The sequence below is a fragment of the Myripristis murdjan genome, chromosome 15 (genome assembly GCF_902150065.1).
Source record: "Myripristis murdjan chromosome 15, fMyrMur1.1, whole genome shotgun sequence".
Lineage (NCBI taxonomy): Eukaryota > Metazoa > Chordata > Actinopteri > Holocentriformes > Holocentridae > Myripristis > Myripristis murdjan.
The window spans coordinates 7,622,787-7,645,985 of NC_043994.1; the positions used below are offsets into that span (position 1 = coordinate 7,622,787).

Below are 23,199 nucleotides of genomic sequence, written 5' to 3' on the forward strand. Positions count from 1 at the left end.
ACAAGGCAAGAAAATGCATTCCTGGGTCCCACTATGTACTGGTTTGCCTGAACTGCTGCGATACAGTGTGCATGATAATATAATGAATAAAAGTAATTTGTGTTTGGCTGATATGGGTTTTTCAGTGGCCTATTCCTAAATTTTGAGAGCAGGGCAGCCCACTGCCAATACATAATGCTGATATCATGGTTTGTTTTTTATTATTGTTTTTGTTTTTTGTACAGCTGATAAAATACAGCAAATCAATAGTAAGAAATGACACACAAAATTGTGCTAACATAGTTCCACTGCAGCCACACTGACAGGCTGCCTACAGACATTTTTTGCTTAGCAGCCTTGTGAGCACTTATCTCAAAATGGCAGATTTCAGCCCCTTTACCTGACCTATCTCTAAAACTTAATCGGTTTAAAATCATAAGATAGCCTGGAATTTTGCTGTGCCTCAGTGCAGGCGGCGGGTTAAAAAGCTGAGATCATATTCACATACACTCAGAAGTAAATCACTGCCATGAATGATGCACTCTGAGACTGTATATAATCTGAACTGGTCTGTCAATAAGGTACAGCCCTGGCTGTTACCATTCTTACCTGTGAGAGCTGGCAGTGGCCGTCTCGCTCCAGAGCTGCTCCATGCATAGATCGGGTATGATGGGCTCCATCTCGGGCACCAGCACAGACTCGTTGGTGGTACTGTTGGGAGACAGTAGCAAGCTGTGGTGCCCCCTAGGGGACGGAGTGTGGAAAGATGTGTTAAAACGAGCTGCGCCCGAGAAGGACGGGGCCGCCATGCCAGGAGAATGGGAACGGCTGGGAAGGAAAGGGAGAGGAAAAAACAGAAGATAGAGGAAAAAGAGGGAAATGTGATGTGCGTTAGTTTTGTTACATTCACAATAAAACGACTGTTCTCAAAACACTAATATTAAAGTAAAACTAATTCATTTGTTATATCGTTGCCCTCCTCATCCTAAAATGTTCCAAGATGAAAACTATACAATCTATACAATTGGGGGTGACCACTTTTCCTTGTAGCATTTTGATATGATGACATACTGGGATTATAACCTGGTACAGGGTGAAAAACAGAAACACAACAATGACCGTGCTGCAATTTGCCATTGAACCTGGCAGCGTGTTTGGTCAACTGGCCATGGATAAGATGCAGAAATACCAAAACATTGCTTCAGTAGTATTGAATGAAATGATATCCAGGTCAGTTTCATAATTTCAAAGCGCTTGTTAAAAGACTTCAAATGTGTTTAATTGTTGTGGTTTTATGATATGAAATTAATGGCTGCTCTGCTGAGTGCACCAGCTGTCTGAGATCCGTCAAGTTGCTGCAGATGTAACACAATCAGTGTAGGTGGTTCAACTGAGTTTAATGTGTGGGTATCAGATCCAGCAGGCTGATGGGACAGACACGTACCACATTATTAGATGAGGGCACATCTGCCCCCTTGGTGGAGGTCTGCGCTCTACTGAACACATTTCCTAGTTTGTTTGTTTTTTAGGTGGAAAAAAAGACTTACCTTGCCACTTAAGATAAATTTGCAAACAGAACCAATACTACTACAACCCATCAACAATCCACTGGGGTGTCAGGCAACAAAGTTAATTTCTTGCACTTTCCTATGGATGACAGTTCCTTGAATTTAATTTCTTACAAATTCTTACACTAGGTTGGTTTTCTAAAGTTTAGTTCTTTAATTTGAATTCAAACTCACCTGAGGGCAGCCATGTTGGATATACTTGGGGAGTGAACCCGGGAGTGGAGTCCTGGTGATGACGTCATGATCCTGTTCTGGTGGCTGTGCAGAGCGCTGTAGTGGAGAGGAGAGGCGCAGCCACCACCACAACTACAAACCATAAACCAAGGAGGGGTCAGAAAACAGCAACAGATGCTTTCAAATATAAGCTCATGTTATGGGACCAACAACTGTCTGACATGTCAAACTAAAAAAGGAAATTCAAGCTAGCAGTTGAGGTGTCAATTTGAAATTTTGAAAAATACTACATCATTCCAATTGAAAAACATTGTATGGAAAAACCAGTCACAGCAGTCAAAAGTTAAGTGTCGATTTGGGTAAAACTTCCATGCAGTGAGTTGAAGATTAAACAGTTTTAACTAAGCTTATTTACTGTTGGCTTCATTGCTCATGTAGAAGTCGCCTTTCATATGAAGCCTAAAGAATCAGAAGAATGTAGCATATCAACCTGTATCAACATGTTCACCATTTTCCTACCTTGGACCGGTACCCGGACCAAGCCCAGTTGCCCCACTGCCACCAGGGGAGTCCAGACGTGAGACATTTCGGAGGTGAGAAGTCAAGAAGCCTGAAGTCATCAGACCCAGTGGAGTGCCGACCGGCTCTACCGGGCACCGCAGCACTGTAGAGCGCTCCTGATGGAAGAAAGAAGCTGCAAATTAGGCTCAGGTAGACCATGTGTGTGAGAGTGTGTATGTGTGTGTATGAACTCACATCATGTGTGACTTTGCGCAGGGCCCAGACAGAATGTGTTCCCTGCACAGTGTCATATGAGACAACAATGGAGGGCTGACAGCAGCTGAACACTATCTTCATGGTGCTATCTGACACATACTGAACACGGGAGCCCTCGAACAGACCTGGAAAACACACACACACAGATACAGTGAAAAGGCAGCAAAGTAAGAATGAGAGATTACAAAAACCCATTTAAGTATATATATATATATATATATATATGTATACACTTAGTACATACACTACTCACAAAAAGTTAGGGATATTCGGCTTTCGGGTGAAATTTCAGGATGAACCTAAAATGCATTATAACCTTTACAGGTGAACTTAATGTGACCTTCTGTTAACTTTTGAATGCACATGTCCAACTGTTCAATGTTTCAGTACTTTTTGCACAAGTTGCTGTTCTCTAACAAGGAGCTTAATGGCAAAATTCACAACAGGTGTTTGATCCATGAATCGATCAATACATTTCCTGGTTCAATTAGAATTGGTATTTAAACAGTCCTCCTCATCATGCTGTTCACATTTTGACATCATGAGACCAAGACGACACCTAACAATTGATCAACAGTACCTCGCCATTGCGAGGCTTCAAACAGGATGTTCTCAGACGGAAGTGGCCACTGAGCTTAGAGTGTCACAGAGTGTCATCAGCAGGTTGCAACAGAGATACAGAGAGACTGGAAGATTCACAGAAAGGCATAGAAGTGGACGTCCTTTGGCCACATCCCACACTGATGACCGCTTCATTGTGAACAGTGCCCTGCGGAACCAGATGATGAATGCCACTCAACTCCAGGCACGTTTAAGGGAGGTGAGAGGCACCCAAGTGTCACATCAGACCATTTGAAACTGTTTACATCAGCATGGTCTGCGTGCTAGACGACCTGCAAGGGTACCTGACCACACCACCAGGCACAGGTGTCATCGTCTTGCATGGGCCAGGGAGCATTTATGCTGGACGAGGGACCAGTGGGCCTCAGTGCTGTTCTCTGATGAAAGCTGATTCATGTTGAGCAGAAATGATGGCTGCAAACGATGTTGGAGACGTCAAGGAGAGCCCTATGCATCAGCCACTGTTGTCACCAGATGAGCCTTTGGTGGTGGTGGTGTTACTGTGTGGGCAGGTGTGTCTAGTCAGTACAGAACTGCCCTACACTTTGTGAATGGTACAGTGACAAGCCCATACTACCTGAATAACATCATTAATCCAGTCATTGTGCCCCTGCATGAACAACACAGGCCTAATTTCATCTTCATGGACGACAATGCTCCAGCTCATCGAGGTCGCATCATTAGGGAATGGCTGCTGGAGACTGGGGTACCTCAAATGGAGTGGCCTGCACTTTGTCCAGACCTGCATCCCATAGAAAACCTATGGGATCAGCTGAGTCGCTGTGTAGAGGCTCGTAACTCTGTACCCCAGAACCTCAACGTCCTGAGGGCCGCCCTTCAAGAAGAGTGGGATGCCATGCCTCAGCAGACAATAACTCGACTTATGAACAGCATGAGACGTCGTTGTCAAGCTGTAATTGATGCTGAAGGGCACATGACAAGTTATTGAGACACTGACATTTTTTGTTGTGGTATACCCATCACTGTTGTTGGCTTTTGTTTCAAGAAATTGTTTGAGATGAGGAAATCACCAGTACATGCTTCTACTTAAATGCCCTACTTTCATGATATAATATCACTGTAGCGTGAACTTTTTACATTTTCCGTAAATTTCACCTGAAAGCCAAATATCCCTAACTTTTTGTGAGTAGTGTATATATATATATATACAGTACAGGCCATAAGTTTGGACACACCTTCTCATTCAATGCGTTTTCTTTATTTTCATGACTATTTACACTGTAGATTCTCACTGAAGGAATCAAAACTATGAATGAACACATGTGGAGTTATGTACTTAACAAAAAAAGGTGAAATAACTGAAAACATGTTTTATATTCTAGTTTCTTCAAAATAGCCACCCTTTGCTCTGATTACTGCTTTGCACACTCTTGGCATTCTCTCCATGAGCTTCAAGAGGTAGTCACCTGAAATGGTTTTCCAACAGTCTTGAAGGAGTTCCCAGAGGTGTTTAGCACTTGTTGGCCCCTTTGCCTTCACTCTGCGGTATATACACTATATTACCAAAAGTATTCGCTCACCCATTCAAATGATCAGAATCAGGTGTCCTAATCACTTGGCCTGGCCACAGGTGTATAAAATCAAGCACTCAGGCATGCAGACTGTGAAACAAGACATTTGTGAAAGAATGGGCCGCTCTCAGGAGCTCAGTGAATTCCAGCGTGGAACTGTCATAGGATGCCACCTGTGCAACAAATCCAGTCGTGAAATTTCCTCGCTCCTAAATATTCCACAGTCAACTGTCAGCTCTATTATAACAAAATGGAAGCGTTTGGGAACAACAGCAACTCAGCCACGAAGTGGTAGGCCACGTAAAGTGACGGAGAGGGGTCAGCGGATGCTGAAGCGCATAGTGCAAAGAGGTCGCCGACTTTCTGCACAGTCAATTGCTACAGAGCTACAAACTTCATGTGACCTTCAGATTAGCCCAAGTACAGTACGCAGAGAGCTTCATGGAATGGGTTTCCATGGCCGAGCAGCTGCAGCCAAGCCACACATCACCAAGTGCAATGCAAAGCGTCGGATGCAATGGTGTAAAGCACGCCGCCACTGGCCTCTAGAGCAGTGGAGACGCGTTCTCTGGAGTGATGAATCACGCTTTTCCATCTGGCAATCTGATGGACGAGTCTGGGTTTGGAGGTTGCCAGGAGAACGGTACATTTCAGACTGCATTGTGCCGACTGTGAAATTTGGTGGAGGAGGAATTATGGTGTGGGGTTGTTTTTCAGGAGCTGGGCTTGGCCCCTTAGTTCCAGTGAAAGGAACTTTGAATGCTTCAGGATACCAAAACATTTTGGACAATTCCATGCTCCCAACCTTGTGGGAACAGTTTGGAGTGGGCCCCTTCCTCTTCCAACATGACTGTGCACCAGTGCACAAAGCAAGGTCCATAAAGACATGGATGACAGAGTCTGGTGTGGATGAACTTGACTGGCCTGCACAGTCCTGACCTGAACCCAATAGAACACCTTTGGGATGAATTAGAGCGGAGACTGAGAGCCAGGCCTTCTCGACCAACATCAGTGTGTGACCTCACCAATGCGCTTTTGGAAGAATGGTCAAAAATTCCTATAAACACTCTCCTCAACCTTGTGGACAGTCTTCCCAGAAGAGTTGAAGCTGTAATAGCTGCAAAAGGTGGACCGACATCATATTGAACTCTATGGGTTAGGAATGGGATGGCACTTCAGTTCATAGTATGAGTAAAGGCAGGTGAGCGAATACTTTTGGTAATATAGTGTATATATATATATATATATATATATAAAAGTTTGTGTGTGTGTGTGTCTCACCTGCAGGCTTACACACTACTGGTGCTATCTCGTCCAGAGGATGCAGCATGCTGAACACTGTGGGCAGAGGTTCCCTATAGAGACAATAAAGCTAAGTAACCTGCAATAGCAACAGTTGGTGTGCGTGTGCGTGCGTGCGTGTGTGTGTGTGTGTGTGTGTGTGTGTGTGTATATGTGTATGTGTCTGTGTGTGTGTCTGTCTATGATGCTGTTGTTCCATTTGCAAACAGGCTAAATATGCCATATGCATTGGTTCATGTTTTTCATTTGTTTTGTGCTTTGATGAGAGTGAATGAGTTCACACGGGTGTGTGAGCATTCATGTTTTTCAGTCATTTCGTGCTTTGGAATGAACTCGAGTGTGTGTGCATGTGTGTGTATGTGTGTGCATGTACCCTGGAGGACTGAGCAGTGCGTCAGAGGCTGGGTTTTTTCGTTCCAACAGAAGTCCAAACTTGGTTGCCCACAGGTTAGAGAGCTGGAAGAGAGAGAGAGGATGTTAATTCTTTTGGTCTGTTTGGGTTTGGATTTCCCTACGATTTCCACTTCAGCAGCTATACCTCAAGATGCACAACTTTTTCTGCAACTCAAGGTTATGCCATGCACATATTTTTATCGTGGCTATGGTGGTAGCATGTCTATAATATGTCCATAATGTCTATAACCTCTATATTGTTGTATTCCTACCTGAGACACCGTCTTGTTACACTTGTGTCTTTGCAGCACATTTAAAATCTGAAAAATGTGTACTTTCCCTGTAATGTCACCTTAAGTAACTACATACTAGTGGAGGTTCCTGAAGTCTGCCATTACCTAAATACACATTACCTAAAGTTTATCACTCACTGTCTCAAAAATAAAGGTGCTCTCACTTTGTAAGTGTTGTCCTCTCCTGCTTTTAAAGGGATACAATAAAAAGATGCAGTTCTGAACTTATTAAATTCTCATGAAATAGTAGCTGTCTTAGTTCAGTCATCATTAATGATGACTGAGCAGATTACTAATGTCTGTTTAGCCAAACTCTCTTGTGTGCAAATATCTTATGAAAGCACAAGCAGTCATACCTACAATATCATGACAATACTGATACCAAGGTATTTTCCCAGATACCCTCATATTTGTTTCTGACCAGTCTACTACTGTGATATTTTAAAATGTGACACATTATCCCTTAAGGGAAATGCAATCTTGTCACTTCCAGAGTGAGGTGAAAGGTCAGCAGCACAGCAGCAGCCTTGCAGCTGGTAGGGATTTAGCATCTTGCTCAAGGACACTTGAGCGGGAAGGATGCTTGCTGTTATGACTGTTTGAAACTGGGCTTTCTCACTACAGCGGCCTGCTGCTTCCCTGCTGTTTATTTAAACACTGAGCTGTCAAACATTTATGAAAGGTAGATGTCAGAGTTTTCCAGTAGTCCAGTTTCTGTAGTCTTTATCATCAGCATTTACTCATCAGTGTTGAGGAAAACACTGAAACAAAATCTGATTTTCTCAAAGCCACACACTGTTTACTGCAACTCTCTCGTAAAGACACATCCCTGTGTTAAATTACATCACGTTGCCATGCAACAGGCTAACAAGTTCAATACATACACAAATATACATACACAAAATCCCTGAAACACACACATACAAACACACAAACATTTGTATTCTAAAAAGACACATCCTAAATTGCATCAATATGTGCACAAACACACATACAAATCAGACAAGAAAATACACAAACCCAAGAACAGAACAATGCATATCTCACCCACACACATATATGCACACAAACACACACACACACCTCATTCCCACTGACAGCTGACAGGGATCCAAAGTTTCCATTACAACTGTTTAGCCAGACAATGTGCAGGTCCTGGGGAATATCACTCATTCCCATGTCATTAATGTACACACACACACACACAAACACACACACACAAACAAACAACTGGGGCATTACCACTAAGTAGTGGACATGAATACCAGATAGTATAACCACACAAACACTTACCCAGAATGATTCTGATTTTGAAATATTGATATTTCATGTAGCAAAAGATTTCCAAAATGGATACAAACCATTTTGAAATGTAACCCTCTGTATAAATGTCCGGAGTGTGTTGCATGCATGTAAAATGCTCCCAGCTGTTCACTAGACAGATTTCTTAAAGCTGCAAGGGAAACTTCACATACAGGCAGCTCACATGGCAATGAGAGGTTGTTTGAATATTACTGTCTTCAATACCCAGAAATCCTGATGTCGGTAAACTGCACACAGCACGCTCATCTTTACCAGCCTGAGTCGTGTGTGACGCTTTACAGCAATGAGACAAGAGAAACAAAAGTTTTTTGTGGTGATCACATCACCACTGCAGGCCGCTCACCTGGAAGGGCAGCGGAGATATGAAATCTTTCCCAGTTGTACTGTGGACGTTGACACAGCTACTCTGGACGATACACACTGTCTGCTCCATTTCCTCCTCCACTGCAAAACACCACCATCAGCACAGCAATATATATTGGTCTTGAATGTAAATCAATAGGCAACTTGAGACCACAAATGTTTCACAAAAATCAAGATTTTAAAAAGGTGACGTACCAGCTTTCTTGTTCTGAGGAACAGCAAAGTTACACCATAGGGCCTGCAGGCAGAATGAGAGACAGTGTTAGACAAAGATTTTTCAACTGTTTGAGGTGTTTTACTAAAAGGGAGCAGGAGTTAGCTATGAAGACGCTGGTTCTAGACATGCAGTACATTTTACATGGACCAAATACACACACAGACTCATTATCTCACTCACTTATCTCTCTCTCTCTCCCAAATGCACACGTCCACCACTAGTAGACTTACTTACTAGATAGACTTACCATTTCAAAAGCCATTTTATAAGGAATAACAAAATAAATCCTATATTCTCAATGTCACAGTCACACACTTCTGAAATAACAGAGGGACAACAAGTGAAATGTAATTGGCACATCAACAACCATGTAAAATTTGCAGTCCAAGCATGAAAATGAAATGCACAAAAAGATTCCAGGAGAAAATTACTACCACCCAAATGCTAGTAGATTGAGTGTGTAGCAGGTAAGTGTCTGTAGTCCACAAGCAACCACTGCCTGTAAATTCTTTCCAGCAGACACTTCCTCATTTGCATTTTCAAGACTTCTGGATTAACTGATTATTTATGGGAGATATGAATGCGGTTGTCTTAAATCAAATAATTGTCTTAAAAATAGTTTATTTTTTATGCAAATAAATTGTCATAAAGATTTTCACACTTTTACAATTGGTGTGATTTTAAAAAAACAACAGCTAAGTGGTTAGCCACCTGTGATGACCCAAGCACATGACTGTAAAACTGAAACAGAGGTTGTCCCCCCTGTTAGTGGTCCATGCCAGTGACTTTGAATGTTTGGCCCATTTACTACAATCTACCCACATTTTACAGCAAAAAAAAAAAAAAACATTTTGCAAATCAAATGGGGGAACTAAAGATTTTCACATAGCGCCACCTATCCAAAAAAATCATTAAATTCTGCCTGGCACATCTTGTCAGATCTAGTTTGTGAAAAGCTGATATGCACATAGTTGCAAAATAATTGCACTATTGGGAAATTAGCTATTGCCATTTAAAATCATACAATTTCTACAGAACCTGTTGTCAAAATACCAATATAAGATGGGTGTACTTGTAATTTTCATAGTATTACCTCAAATAACCCCTCTGGCTTTTCTGCCTCTCCTTGCACTGTATATTATTTGTTATCTTTGTATTTTTTGTGCATTTTAAAATTGTGCAAAAATCTAAACACCAAACTAACTAACTAGTCAGTAAAGTCTGATGGCATGAAGCAAAGCTCTTAGGCTGGATTCAAAGCTCAGATTCATGGTATGTATTTATGTTTCTAAAATCCTAGCTGGTGCAGCTTTATTTCAATAACAGCGGGAGACTACCTGCTGCACTGGGCTGTCCACAGTGAAGGCCTTGTATACACTGGAGGCCTGGGAGCGGCTGCCCTGGCTCCACACGACCATGTTTCCTGCCGTGTAGAGCTCCTCTTCAAACTCCACCTCCTCCCCCCCAACTCCCACGCAGCCTTTCCTCAGCTGCCAGCATTCCTGTCAAAGTCAAATTAAATCAAATTACACTTTGTTCCTCTTTCTTGGTTTGATATTGTGCTTGTTCTAAAGGGTGAACAGTGTGGTTCCTACTCCAGCTGGCCTAAAAACACCATCTAATGTACATAATGTGTCAAACAAGTGGGAAAACATATTCTGCTACATTCCTGTGGCGTGACCCTATTTATAAAATTCCCAGAGATGTAAGAAATACATCTCTCCAAACAGAATGGCATTTCAAAAAAATGCATAACCAGTGGGAACCCTGTAAAAGCCATACAACTAAGGCTATGAACTGGACAGTAGCAGCAAAAAATGGTTGTTAATGGTGCTTTTATTTATATGATGATGCACAGCCTTGTTTATGTTCCACACTGTTCGAGAGGGGTCTGGCTCTTTGGTTCTTTGAGGTGTCCACCACCAGACCTAGTTGTGCATCATTCACTGGAACTCAGACCTTGAATCCATCTTAGGACTTATTTACACTCATTTTATTTTGTACACCTGTACAAGCCAGTGTCGGACACAACTGTTTGGGCTGGGCTTCCAGATACAACTATGATGTCTTCGGCTCAGGCATGGTGACTAGTTATGATCTCAAGTTTAACTTCACGTTCAACAGTCTTTACAGGCCCACAGATTATATAGAAAGCAGGAGGATACCCCCTAAGCCCGCATAACAACAGCCTCAATAGCCTCAAACTAATCAAAAAAAAACAAAAACAACAACAACAACAACAAAAAGCTATTCACATTGGTTACTGTGATACACAGAGATGCATGTGTGTATTTATTTAATGAGATAGTGGTTAGAATAGTTGACAACTGTAATACTTGGCAGCTGCAGTCCTACATAATACCACAAGAAGAATAGGTCAAGTAAAACAGACAAGCAGCAGTAAAACCATCAATCAGACAATAAATCACAGTGGTGGTACCTCTACTAGCAGCAGAAGTGGTAATATTAAGTAACACCCTGTCCTCTCACCCTGTCTCTCTCCTGCAGAGTGACTTCCTGGAGGGAACCCACCAGGCCAGCGGCACCATCCGACGACCAGAGCTCGGAGGCAGGCTGAAGCTCCCGTAGCTGCAGGTTGAAGGCGTTGGGATGGTTCCTGCAGTGCTCACGGCCAAACGGGACAAACGACTGCAATTCCCCTGCGGCAATCATCGTGGCTGTCTCTTCATACACGACTTCCGACATGAGTTCCAGATATCAGCATTATTTCTGGGACCAGGGGAGGCAGGAGAGAAAAACCTTTAGTAACAGGAGGGAATCTGTCATCCCCAACTGTGATGGATGGATTCCAAAATTCACAGCCAAATTTCAGTTTTTACAGTAGAATTGGTCTTGTCAGCAACAGCTGGCACAGTAGGCAAAAATACTAGTGGCTACAGTCAAAAACTTGTGAAGACCATGCAAAGGTATTATTAGCACTATTATCAACACTCACAGAGTGCAAACAGTACAACTCAGTACTAAATCATTATGGACAAGAGCACATTAACAGGAGATCTGGTGCCTAATGTGTGTCCATGTAGGGCTCTGAGGCAATGAAAACATTTATGAACCCCTGGTTTAAGTTAGACGTGTGTATATGGAAATGGCAATAAGCTATTAATAATGAATAACAGAATTAACTGTAATGACAGTTATTCATTTGCAGATTTGCTAGATATAATAGAATGCTGAGTCAACGCTGATGTCTGAGCAAGAACCAGCCATACATCACAGTCACTTTAATGAACAGTTCTCTGCTACAGTTTTCTACTATGACAATACCGAATACCAAAGTCCGTTGACAAACATGCAATTTGGTGCATTTCTACATATCTGTAAAGAATACATATCTCGTCGAACATCATTGACAACATTTTGCGTATCTTCTGGAGACACTATAACATTCGGCATAAAAGTAAGCCATGGAGCAGCACCCGTTTTCAGTGCGTTAGCTACTAATTATTTGTCATATGCTAATCAGTAGGAACTAACTTATCTAGTCAACTGTTACAACGGACTAGCAGCCAGCAGTCCAGCTCAATAACTCAGAAATGACTAAGTACAAGAACCTCAATAATAGCTTATGTGACCGTTTATATTTCACATTTTGACAAGTGGCACCGGTCGGTGGTATGTGGTCCTTATGTTACGGAGGCTAGCTGTCATTAAGAACGGTTGTTAGCATGCTAATGCTAACCAGAAGCACAGTAAGATTACGCTCGGCAGCACTCTTGCTAACTACTAGCTAACGCTAACCCTAGCTGTGTGTAGGCACGGAGCCTTGGCCGCCAACCTGATAATAAGGAATAATCTGGCTCTTGTCGCGGAGTCCTTGTCTTTGCTTCGTGTGAATATTGCTTGCGCACCGCGTAGTCACCGCTGCCAACATATAAAAAACTTGGTTCAGGTCCCAAAGTGAAGGTTTTGCTACAGGCGCTTTTCAAATGTGCGCGGACATCTTAGCTGTCCCGACATCCTCTTCCTCCGGGTGTCAGCCAATCAGCTGTGAGAAGGAGGGGAGGGGACGCTGAGGGAGGTACATCCGTGAAACCCTGGGTACATCCTGAAAATCACTGCTCTTTTATGTCACTGCTGCTTCCTTCTCTCTCAGTCCCCTCCCTCACTACCTGTCCCCTCTCTCCTTTAGGACAGTTTATTTGTCATCCCATCTTGAAAACTTGACATCTGATATTGACAAAGAGGCCTAGTCACAGACGATATAGCCCAAACCCAAATAAGACTCATAGCCAGTCACACATTTTAATTTCACTGCCATCCTTCCAGTGTTCATCTGGTGATTTACACAGTCCCTACAACAGGTCCATGTAGTCTTAATATGTATTCATTAGGGTGGCACGATATTGACAAAATTCCATACCTCGATATTCATGCTCAACAGAAGTGTGATATACAATATAACTATGGGTTCACACTTATTATTATACAAATATTAATCATAACAGACCAATCACTGTCTTAGACTAACCCTAACCCTAATTTTGATATCGTCCATACTGTTGCCTTTTGAGATATGAAGTTTTGTAATTGAATAAGGGTATGATCATAGTGAGTCAGACATACAGATAAAGAAATTATTATTTCATTAATTCATTTGAACACCTTTTTTTCTCAGCAACATCACATAGGCTACTACTGAGCCCATCTTAGCCACAGCAGCCTGGGTTTGAATTTAGCCCTGGGTCCTTTCCTGCTTGTCACCCTCTCTCACCGCCCTGGCATTCCTGTCTCTCTCCTCTGTCCCTGTGTATGCCCAAAACAATTATCTAAAAAATAAATTAAAAAAATAATAATAATAACTTTGTCAAAATAATATTTGTCTTGAGGGTAGCTTTGCTGTAGCTCAAGCTTTTCCATTGTGATCTATAGTAAGTTTTTAACAATGAAGTTTACTTGACTTTCCGAATGGAAAAGAGACTCAGGGATCTATCTTGCGCCAGACTCCCTAAACCCGTTATTTGCGGATTTAGGGTTGCGCAAGAGGCGTTCCCCCGTAAAAAGTTGCTATCTTGTGCACCTCCCGCTATCCGCAAAACACCTGCACTACCCGCTATATTATGCATAGGCGTGTTTTGGGCGTTACGCCAGTTAAACCAATCAGTGTGCCAGGTGTCATTGCCTTTAAGGGCAGGCTGCGCTATCCTAAATCCTAAATCCTAAACACGCGATGGAGAGAGGGCGGTAGATTTTCTCAGGGGTTCTACTGAGGCTAAAGCAAGTTGGCTTTATATATATATACATATTATATATTATATTATAGGCGAGTTAATTCGGGAGGTGGAGCCACATGTGTCCAAGTGGACGTGTCACAAGGTTGTACTGATTGAGTAAAATCCCCGGGTCACACCACACACACACAAGAGGCAGAGGTGGAACTATGTGTAAACTAATTTATTGACAAGGTAGATTGGGCAAATAAAATATTAAAAATAAAAATATAGCACAGCTGCTGGCTTATGATAAAACAATAAAACGTGGTGGCGTAAGTGTCCAATTAAAACAGTCTTTCCTCTAAACAGTCAATCCATTCCGTGGGTGGTCAGGACCACCCGCTATCCGCTTTCCCTAAAGTGTGTGCGCAAGATAGCAATTTTAGGGATAGCGCATGAAACACGCCCACGGACACACCTCCAGGCGCAAATGACGGAGTCGGCATAACAGATAGCGGGTGGCGTGGGCGCAAGATACCATTTAGGGATAGCGGAAGTTCCTAAATCCGCAATTTGCGGGTAGCGGGAAGTGGCAGCGGGTAGCTGGTGGCACAAGATAGGGCCCTCAATGCTCTCACAGACTTAAAAGTGGAAGTCATTAATAAGCTGCTGTAGAGAGAACCATCACCACCCCAATTAAGACTAAAGAAGATGATATTTACCTGTGGAGGCATTCATTATGTTTGATATTCTGTAATGAACACAATCTATGCAAAGTCACATCTCGAAGTTGGCACTCTGGAAACTATCTGTTTTATAATACCATAATATCAGATTTACTTTCATGAGATTTATATTTTAATGGTGGTAAAGCTCAGACCAGTCTGTCTCTTTTACAACCCATAACTGCAGCCAAAAGCCTTACATACAGTACCATATTTTGTAAATGAGCACTGAAAACCAGTGAACCTCAGGGATATATGGGATAAGCATTTGATTCACAGTTCAAGTCGAGCTAGATTTATTTTTAGGAGGAATTTAATAAAACACGGCTTGTCAGAAACTGCTACTGCACATCAGTGGACATAAATACCCCTAGTCAAAAAGTCCTATAGGATTCCAATAAAAAAAAATCCAGTTAAAAATTCTATTTGATTTTGGAACCAATCCTATAGGATTAAGTCCAATTGGATATGAATCCTATTGGATTAGGTTCTGAATGTCCAATATGACCGTCTCTGACTTTTTAATTGGATTTTATCCAGTAGAATTTCCAATAGGACTGGTTGAAAATCTTATAGGCCTTTTAATTGGATTTTATCCAGTAGAATTTCCAATAGGACTGGTTGGCTTTGTAATCGGATTTTATCCAGTAGAATGTCCAATATGACTGGGTGTAAATCTTCTAGGCCTTTTAATTGTATATGGTAACTGTGCACTGAAAAAAGTACCACTCATTAACAAGCTATACTACTACTGCTGCACCAATGAATTCCTTGCATGCAACGTCAAACGGAAATAACTACAAAGACACAGAAATTTAGCCTTCTTAACTTTAATACAAAAACATATACATTACAAAAATAAAATGCTGCCACCCCCACAGTCAAAACAAAGCAGAAAAATTAACTCCAAGTCCACCCTGATTCTGATAAAAAAGGCAAAAAAAAAAAGACAACAGACAGAGAAAAAGACAGAACAGAGAGAGAAATTAGACTACAAATAGGAAGCATGTCTGTTTATCATAGCAATGATCTACTGAAAAATATATGCCAGGTAACCAAGTCTGACCCCCTCCAAGTTGTAAGGGAGCTAGGCAGTTTGAAGCACAGTCCCAGTCAATTAAAGTGAGGGGACCATGGAAACAGTGGCATATATTTCCAATCTTATTCAAATTTAACTATACTTATTTTACAACTTATTTGAGCAATCATATAGCATAATCACACTGTTATCAAACAAAACAAACCATCAATATCAAACCAAAAATTCTTAATTAATGACTACAGCAAAATCACTCAAAACTGAAGCCATATCACACTCATAACAAATTCAAACATACCGTCAAGTTACAGTGAAGATTTTCTCTCGGCCAGCTTCTCCTCATCGGCGCACTTCTGGGCAATTATTTTTTTAATCTCCTATTTAGTTAGGCCAGTTTTGGCATTTATGTACTCTAAAGATAAAAACAAAAAGAAAAATACAAAATTGACACCCAAATTGGCAGGTTTCATCCATTTAAAAAAGAAAAAAAAATAACAAACTCTTACAACCACCACTACCACTGTTAAAATGTTTTGGCCTGCTGGTGGCACTAGAGGGAAGGTCGTGGTGTTACCAAAGTTTACAAGAATCAACATGTACTGAACATAAACAACGTAGCCAAATTTCATGCTAATGCAAAAACTTGATACTAGTGTGTGATATTAACAATCTGATCTGTTGGTGGTGTTAGTAGGAAGGCTAGTAGGTGGCTTCACTTAAGTCAAGCGTTTTCAAACTTTATTGCACAGATTTCAAAGGATTAAACTGTTTCTAATGTATGCTTCACATTCACAAACTGATGGCAGAGGCTGCCATACAAAGTGCCAATCTGCTCATCAGGAGCAGTTAGAGGTTCGACATCTTGCCCAAGGACACTTTGATACACTCTCTGGAAGGATCGAACCAGCAACCTTCCCATTACTAGAAGGCACACTCTACCTTCTGAGCCATACTGCCTCTATAAAATTCATGGCAATCCACCAAGTAGATTTGGAAATATGCCCCTCTGGACCATACTGCTGACTGACTTACATGGAGACCCCGCTTTACAGTGGGGCAAAAATTATGTAAACACTTGACAATCATGCAATTAGCATATTCTATATTTTGTTAGGTCTAGCCCCTAAAGAGAACATTATCAGTGCTAATCACTACATCGGTCTACTTGTAGTGATTATGACCATCCTACTTTAGACCATAACTGCCAATTTTTACAGTTCCAAAATAAATTAAATAAATGATTTTCACAGGCAAAACAGCAGTGATGGTGGTGGTTTTGAGGACTCCCCTAAAATGTTAAGATTACGCAGCCATATTTCCTGCATTCTGTTATCATTTTATGTGTATGACTTGTAAAACAGAGCAATACTTGAAGTACCCGCACAGCATTACAAGTATATGCTGTGCGGTAGCCTCATGAAATATTATCTCAGCTTTATAGTGACATGTCAGTCATAGACCTTTTTTCAAGCAGAATAAGAAACACATCAACAGACAAACATCAGATTTCATCAAGACCAACCATGTGTGGAAATTTATGGATTTCAGCTTAAGGACAATGTACTAAATGGTTTCTATTGACTTTTATCTTACCAATTATGTCAGACAGTTTTACAGGATCCAGCTGTGGCTTGGCCTCTTTCCCCCTTTTGCCAGTTAGGCTACACTGTGACTGGCCAGCACCTGCCTGCCGAAGACCGCTATGCAGCACTCCCTGGTGGCTTTTATTGAGTCCCCCATATTGGTCCAAAGTAATTGTCGTGTTGGGACCAATCCTCACCTTCAAATGATATAAAAATATAGCATATGTTAAAAAATCGAACATACCTGAGATCAAACAAGTTTACATAATTATTCAAAATGTTAACAGTTACTGTACATTTAATACTGTAAATCCTTTTTAAAACAATGCAAGGGCAAAACCACCTTCTCTTTAATGAATCAACTTCTAACAAAGTACTTACAGTGGAGTTTGTAGCTACAGTGCAAAACTGACCATACACCATCACAACCTTAGTACAGGATATAGCTATGCAGTATGTATATAGGAATACAAAAACAAAAACAAAAAAAAAAAAAAAACCTGAATGATTATCTGGGCAGGAAGGGTAGGTAAACTTAATTTTCTAAAAGAAAAAAAGAACATTTTATACATAATTGTTAAGGAATTTGCTCAGTGTCTTGAATTAATGGATAACGTGGATAGCAATCATAACAACACCCATACACCTGTGTACTAATGCTCCTGTAGAGCAGAACTTACTGTTGCCTGTTTTAACTGCCAAACTGTTAACATTTGAAGTTAAATCTCCACTTAACAAGCTAGCTCTGACTAAAGATAGATAAGGAAAGAAGGAAAAATTAAGAAATAAAACGAGTCATATAAATTAACAGGGTTTACTGTTGTCATTACTACGTAGCCTGAAAGTAACATAAGCTTCGACTTATTATTATATGTTAGCTTAGCTAACGGTAGCTAGGCTAACGTTAGCTAAGCTAACGTTAGCGTTTGAATATTTGATACAGTAAACATATTTGACAAGCAGGGGGAAACTGTTCAACCATAAACCAATAAGGCGACCTTATGTTACTTGTAAATACATTTAATGACAGTATCTAAACAAAGAAGGGCACAAAGAAAAAAGAAAAAAATGTGAGCCTGTAAAAATTAACTCACCTTAGCACTTTGCTGTCAGCAGGTAACCGTTGCATTGGAATCCTGGGAACTTGGAAATGACATCACCATATAAGGCATTTCCGGTCTGTCTCTGTCTGTGTTTGGTGGTTCTCTGATAGTGTATCAGACATGTGTTTGATTTGATATGATTTCATTTATCTATTTGTGCATGTAGCGCAACAGCCAGTAGGTTACTATTACTACCTTTTATATAACAATATTAAATAACATAATATAAAATATATAAATATACAAGGATACAAGAAAGTGGTTTGGTCATTATACAACAGGTTGTATAATGAAATTAAAATAACATAAAATAACATAAAATATAAAATAACATAACTGGAGATTTTTTTCCAGAACATGAAACAGACAGACAAACAGAGAAAAATGAAATAAATAAAATAAATAAAAATAAAATAAATAAAAACGTATAACACACACACACACACACACACACACACACACACACACACACACACACACACACGTGTGTGTGTATATATGTGTATATATATATATATATATGTGTGTGTGTGTGTGTGTATGTATATATATATACATATATGTGTGGTGATGTGTGTGTGTGTGTGTGTGTGTGTGTGTGTGTGTACTGTGAAGCCTGGTGACATTGTCCAAAAGGTTGTTTTCATTGAGCATTTTAAAATTTCCAATAGGATTATGATAGTCCATAAGGAACCAGACAGAGATGACAGAAAGTCTTATTGGAATTTTATGAATCCTATATGATTCCCATAAAGATTTTATTTGACTTTTTGAAAAATCTATAGGTTCCAATAGAATACTTCAAAATTTCCAACAGGACTGTGAAAATCCAAAAGGAACCATATACATTTCTTATAGAGACAACAGAAAGTCTTATAGGAATTGCAGATATCCTATAGGATTCCGTTAAAAAACCTAAAAATCCTGTAGGACTTTTTGACTAGGGACTGCACAAGACAAGCTCGAGCTGCTAATTTTCCACCATAATCATTATGATATATACCACATGTGTAAGGTCACTGATTAAAAAAATAATGCATTACAGTTTTTCTCCATTGGTTTGGCTCATTTCTTGAAACAGAAATGATATTCTCAAAACTTCAAGATCATTTGGCAAAACAGTCTTACAGTTCAGCAAAACACCATAGCTCGCTTGCAAAAGCTCATATCTCTCCCAAAACTGCTCACTCATGCTTCAGAACTAAATTCCTTTCCCATAGAAATAGTCAGTGCCCCCAAAATGAGAAAGATCCTTCTCAATTGCTTTGGCTCATTTCTTGAAACAGACCGGATGTTCTCAACACGCTTGGTGCTTTTGCCAAAATAACCTGGAGAGTTCAGCACAACACCATGGTTCACCTGCAAAAGCTCATATCTCTCCCAAAACAGTTCACTCATGTGTCAAAATGAAGTTTCCTTCTCATATCAGTAGTCAGTGCCCCCAAAATGCATCGTCCCTTTGGCATTGTGTAAGCACTGCAAGTCAAAATGTTTAGATGTTTTGTCACTATGGCAGAGGACCATTGAAATATCCCTTATGTCCACCTCTCAGTCTTAGCCCAGTCCTTCACTGACAGTGGTTACTGTACTTTTTTTTTGTCTAGCTAACATAATACAATTGTGTATAAAACTGAAAAAAAAAAAAAAAAAAAAGATTTTACGGTAAGAGTAGCCTCCAAGGTTTGACATCACACGTTGCACTCATACTGCCAAGGAAACTGTAACGATTACAATTTTCTTCAATCGCTTTACCTCCTCTGTCAACTCAGAAACCCTGGCATCAAAACAGTAAATCCATTGGCCTAATGAGACGCGCTCTTCCCAAAATAACACATTTTGTTTGCAAAAGGCTCTGACTCTCACAAAAGCCAATATTTCCCTCAAACAACTCAACTTCTACCCAAATGAGTAGATTCCTTCAGTCAGCTCTACTGTCCTGTAACACAGCTGACTGCAGAATACAAAATACAGCTGTCAGTTTGAACAAGGCTCTCCTGTGAGCTGCACATTCAAATGTGAACTTACAGTAAAGAACTGCATCCAAACTCAGAAAGACTTTGAAGTGACATTTTACTGTATTGATGGGAAAACTGAAATACTGTAATTCACATACAGTACTACACAGAAAAACTCAAAGGAGTTGAAAAAAAAATACAGAATATAATTTATAGGCCCCTTTTTTGTGGGTGCATCCTGATTGATTGGTGAATGGTGATTGGTGGAAAGGGCAGTGATGCAGGTGCACTATTGATTTCACAGTGATGCAGGTCATTTCTATCAGCTGTGAGCAGATGTTTTGCTTTTCACTGCCACAGTGAAGTCAATGGAGTCAGGGCCATGTAAATGACACATGTGAGGAGTGTTGTGCAAAAGAGCGTGAAAAATGTGTGAATCCAATGAAAAACATTTGCAAAAGAAAACTTCTGCTGTGGTTTGGAGGTGAAGATGACGACAAAGTGGATCCCAGTTTCATTATACTGAAAAAAAATTATTGAAAAAACCTGTAAACAATTTATCAAATGTTCCAAGATATTCATATATGGTATTATTTATGGTATTATGTTCTTGACTAATTCTGACAATTGAACAGACTATTGTGCATGTGATGACTTATACAATGAAATGATGCTGACATGTTTTGGAGAGAACAACCATTAGACTGAGAACCCAACAGTCAGTTTAGATCAACAAGATCTATTCACTTGGAAATTGTGCTAACTGTAGGCTAACTGTACTTAATCATTTGCAAAGATGTACTGAGATATTGAGACATGTACTAAGACATTTGCAATTTCATGAAATGAATGAGAAGTTCCAGTAGGTTTTGAACAATTGCCAAGAGGTTTGGAGTTTTGTCCATGTTATTTTGAGAATGTCATTTCTGTTTCAAGAAATGAGCCAAACCAATGGAGAAAAACTGTAATATATTCCTTTGTCAAAATATTTGTCTTCATGGGTGAAAAAAAAATGTAATACCACCTCTATGGCTACTAGTTTCTCCAGAAAAATCTTTTTTAATTTAAGTTCAGACAACATCAGTGAATCTTTCCCCAGTGTGTGTGTGAGAGAGAGAGAAAGCGAGGGATACCAAAAGAGAGGGAGAGCACCCATGTTAGGAGTACAAAAGAAAAACCTAAAGATGCTGAGAAAAAAACGCCGGGTAGAGTGTGTCTTCGCAGCTTCACCGCTCCAACTGAACTTGATGAAACTTGGTTATTTTCCAATATCGCGCTCAATATGATTACCTCTCTGACTCACACTTCTTTTGCTCTCCCCACTGTTCGGCATCTCAATTTCAAACGATTTCTGTGATTTTTGGTGACACCGGCTCTCTCTAACTGCCTCTCTGCTGGGACAATGGCTTTATAAGAATTTTTTATTTATTTATTTATTTTGACATTGTGGAAGATTTCATGAAAAGATTCCATGGGCACATAGACCTTCAGTGATACATGCCTGCTGAACTGACTCTCAATAGTTTTGCTGCTATTTATTAGTTTCCTTGAGGGGTGCCACAGTTTGTCACTGGGCAGTACCCTCTAAAGTGCATCTTTTGTACCCTTAACATCGGGTGCTTATCTGTACCTTACAGAGCTTAGTCTTGCTCCTATAACTACAATATTGACTGGATAATTGTATGACCTATTTTTCATATCTACAAAATTGATTGCATTTCAAGGCGACTCAACCCAAGCCCACAAGTTAAAATCTACCTTCAATTCATATTTCACCTAATTTGTGTATTTATTTAGGTATTTATTTCTATATTTAGTCATTCATTAATTTATTTGCATATTAATTCATTGTATTTGGAGTAACACACACTGTCTCATGATATTGTACCTTAACATTTAAAGGAAATGGCTCATATATGTACCAGTAACTGCTTGGGAACATACTGTAAATTTACCTTTTTGGCTCTGCAGTATACATAATTACATTAATGTCCCATAACTAAAGCTAGGGGGGACATCTGTGTAGCCTGTACCTTGGGGGACAGAAATGGACTTCTACTGTACCCCTATCTCTGATACTGTATTCATAGTCCTTACACAGTAATTATTGTAGGAGCTTTATTTTTACTCAATTATCAGTAATGTTTTCATGTTACTGTCACTGACTCTGTGGCAGTAAAAAGGTAACTGCCATATCACAAAAAGGCTCATAACGTCTGAACAGAGTCACATGCCATCAAAAAGCTTTGACTAGGCATGCCATTGGCCACAGAGGACCTGATTAACTTCTGAGACCATTCCGTGAGAAGTGGGGCGTGGCATACTAAAAACAGTAGCATACCGTTCTGACAGACGCCACAAAATTTTGACACAAGTTTTGTTCTGGCCTAAGGAACAACATATTACAGTAACATCTCACAGTGATTGAGACTTTGTAACAGGCCATGCCCACTTCAGTTTTTTGCAGCTTCTCCTCATAGGGGTGTCCTCTGACTCTGACAAATTAGCTGACTCATGATCAAGCCCGTATCTGGTTGTGGTCTTTATTGTGGATTCAGGATCAGCTCCACATCAGAATAGGATTAAAATAATACATTAGACCCTTACCACAACCTGGCACTAACCTGAACCAGATCCGAAATTATTCTTAAACCAGGCCCAAACAAACCTAACCTTAACCCTTTTATACTAGAATTTTAGGCCCTGACCATAACCTGACCCTAAACTTTAACCAAACTCAGACCCTCAATAATTCTTAAACTAAGCCGAGACCAGTTTAACCGCAAACCTTAACCATTTCAGAATAGGATTTAAATAACACTCTCTGCAATTTTAGAAACATAATTGGAGTGCTATATCGTTGCGCTGTACAAAGAACAAAAGGTGAGGGTGTGTGTCCATAGGACTCTCTCTGCGACCCAGCACCAGGCATCAGGAGCAGCCCCAGGGACTCACACTAACTCTGATGTTGATGCCAAGCTGAACGCACTGTGCTTCAGAAACAGGACTCACAAAGCAGTGAATATAGGAGTGGATCCCACATGGTGCTGCTAGTACAAGGGAGAACAGCTCCTTCTTTTT

General features: G+C 40.4%; 1 protein-coding gene across 2 annotated transcripts in view; it reads right to left on the reverse strand.

The window, feature by feature from the left end:
• anapc1 (anaphase promoting complex subunit 1) overlaps positions 1-12,524 on the reverse strand; it is a 101,601-nt gene extending 89,077 nt beyond the window's left edge. For both annotated transcript variants that reach the window (XM_030069903.1, XM_030069902.1), the window contains exons 1-11: positions 12,339-12,524; positions 11,033-11,272; positions 9,880-10,044; positions 8,521-8,563; positions 8,306-8,406; positions 6,327-6,409; positions 5,933-6,006; positions 2,478-2,623; positions 2,241-2,398; positions 1,722-1,853; positions 589-807 (exon numbers count right to left, since the gene is read on the reverse strand). In XM_030069903.1, the coding sequence (XP_029925763.1) occupies positions 589-807; positions 1,722-1,853; positions 2,241-2,398; positions 2,478-2,623; positions 5,933-6,006; positions 6,327-6,409; positions 8,306-8,406; positions 8,521-8,563; positions 9,880-10,044; positions 11,033-11,248 (1,337 nt within the window). In that variant the 5' untranslated portion in view covers positions 11,249-11,272; positions 12,339-12,524. The remainder of the gene's footprint in view (positions 1-588; positions 808-1,721; positions 1,854-2,240; positions 2,399-2,477; positions 2,624-5,932; positions 6,007-6,326; positions 6,410-8,305; positions 8,407-8,520; positions 8,564-9,879; positions 10,045-11,032; positions 11,273-12,338) is intronic.
• Between the last annotated feature and the right edge of the window lie 10,675 nt (positions 12,525-23,199).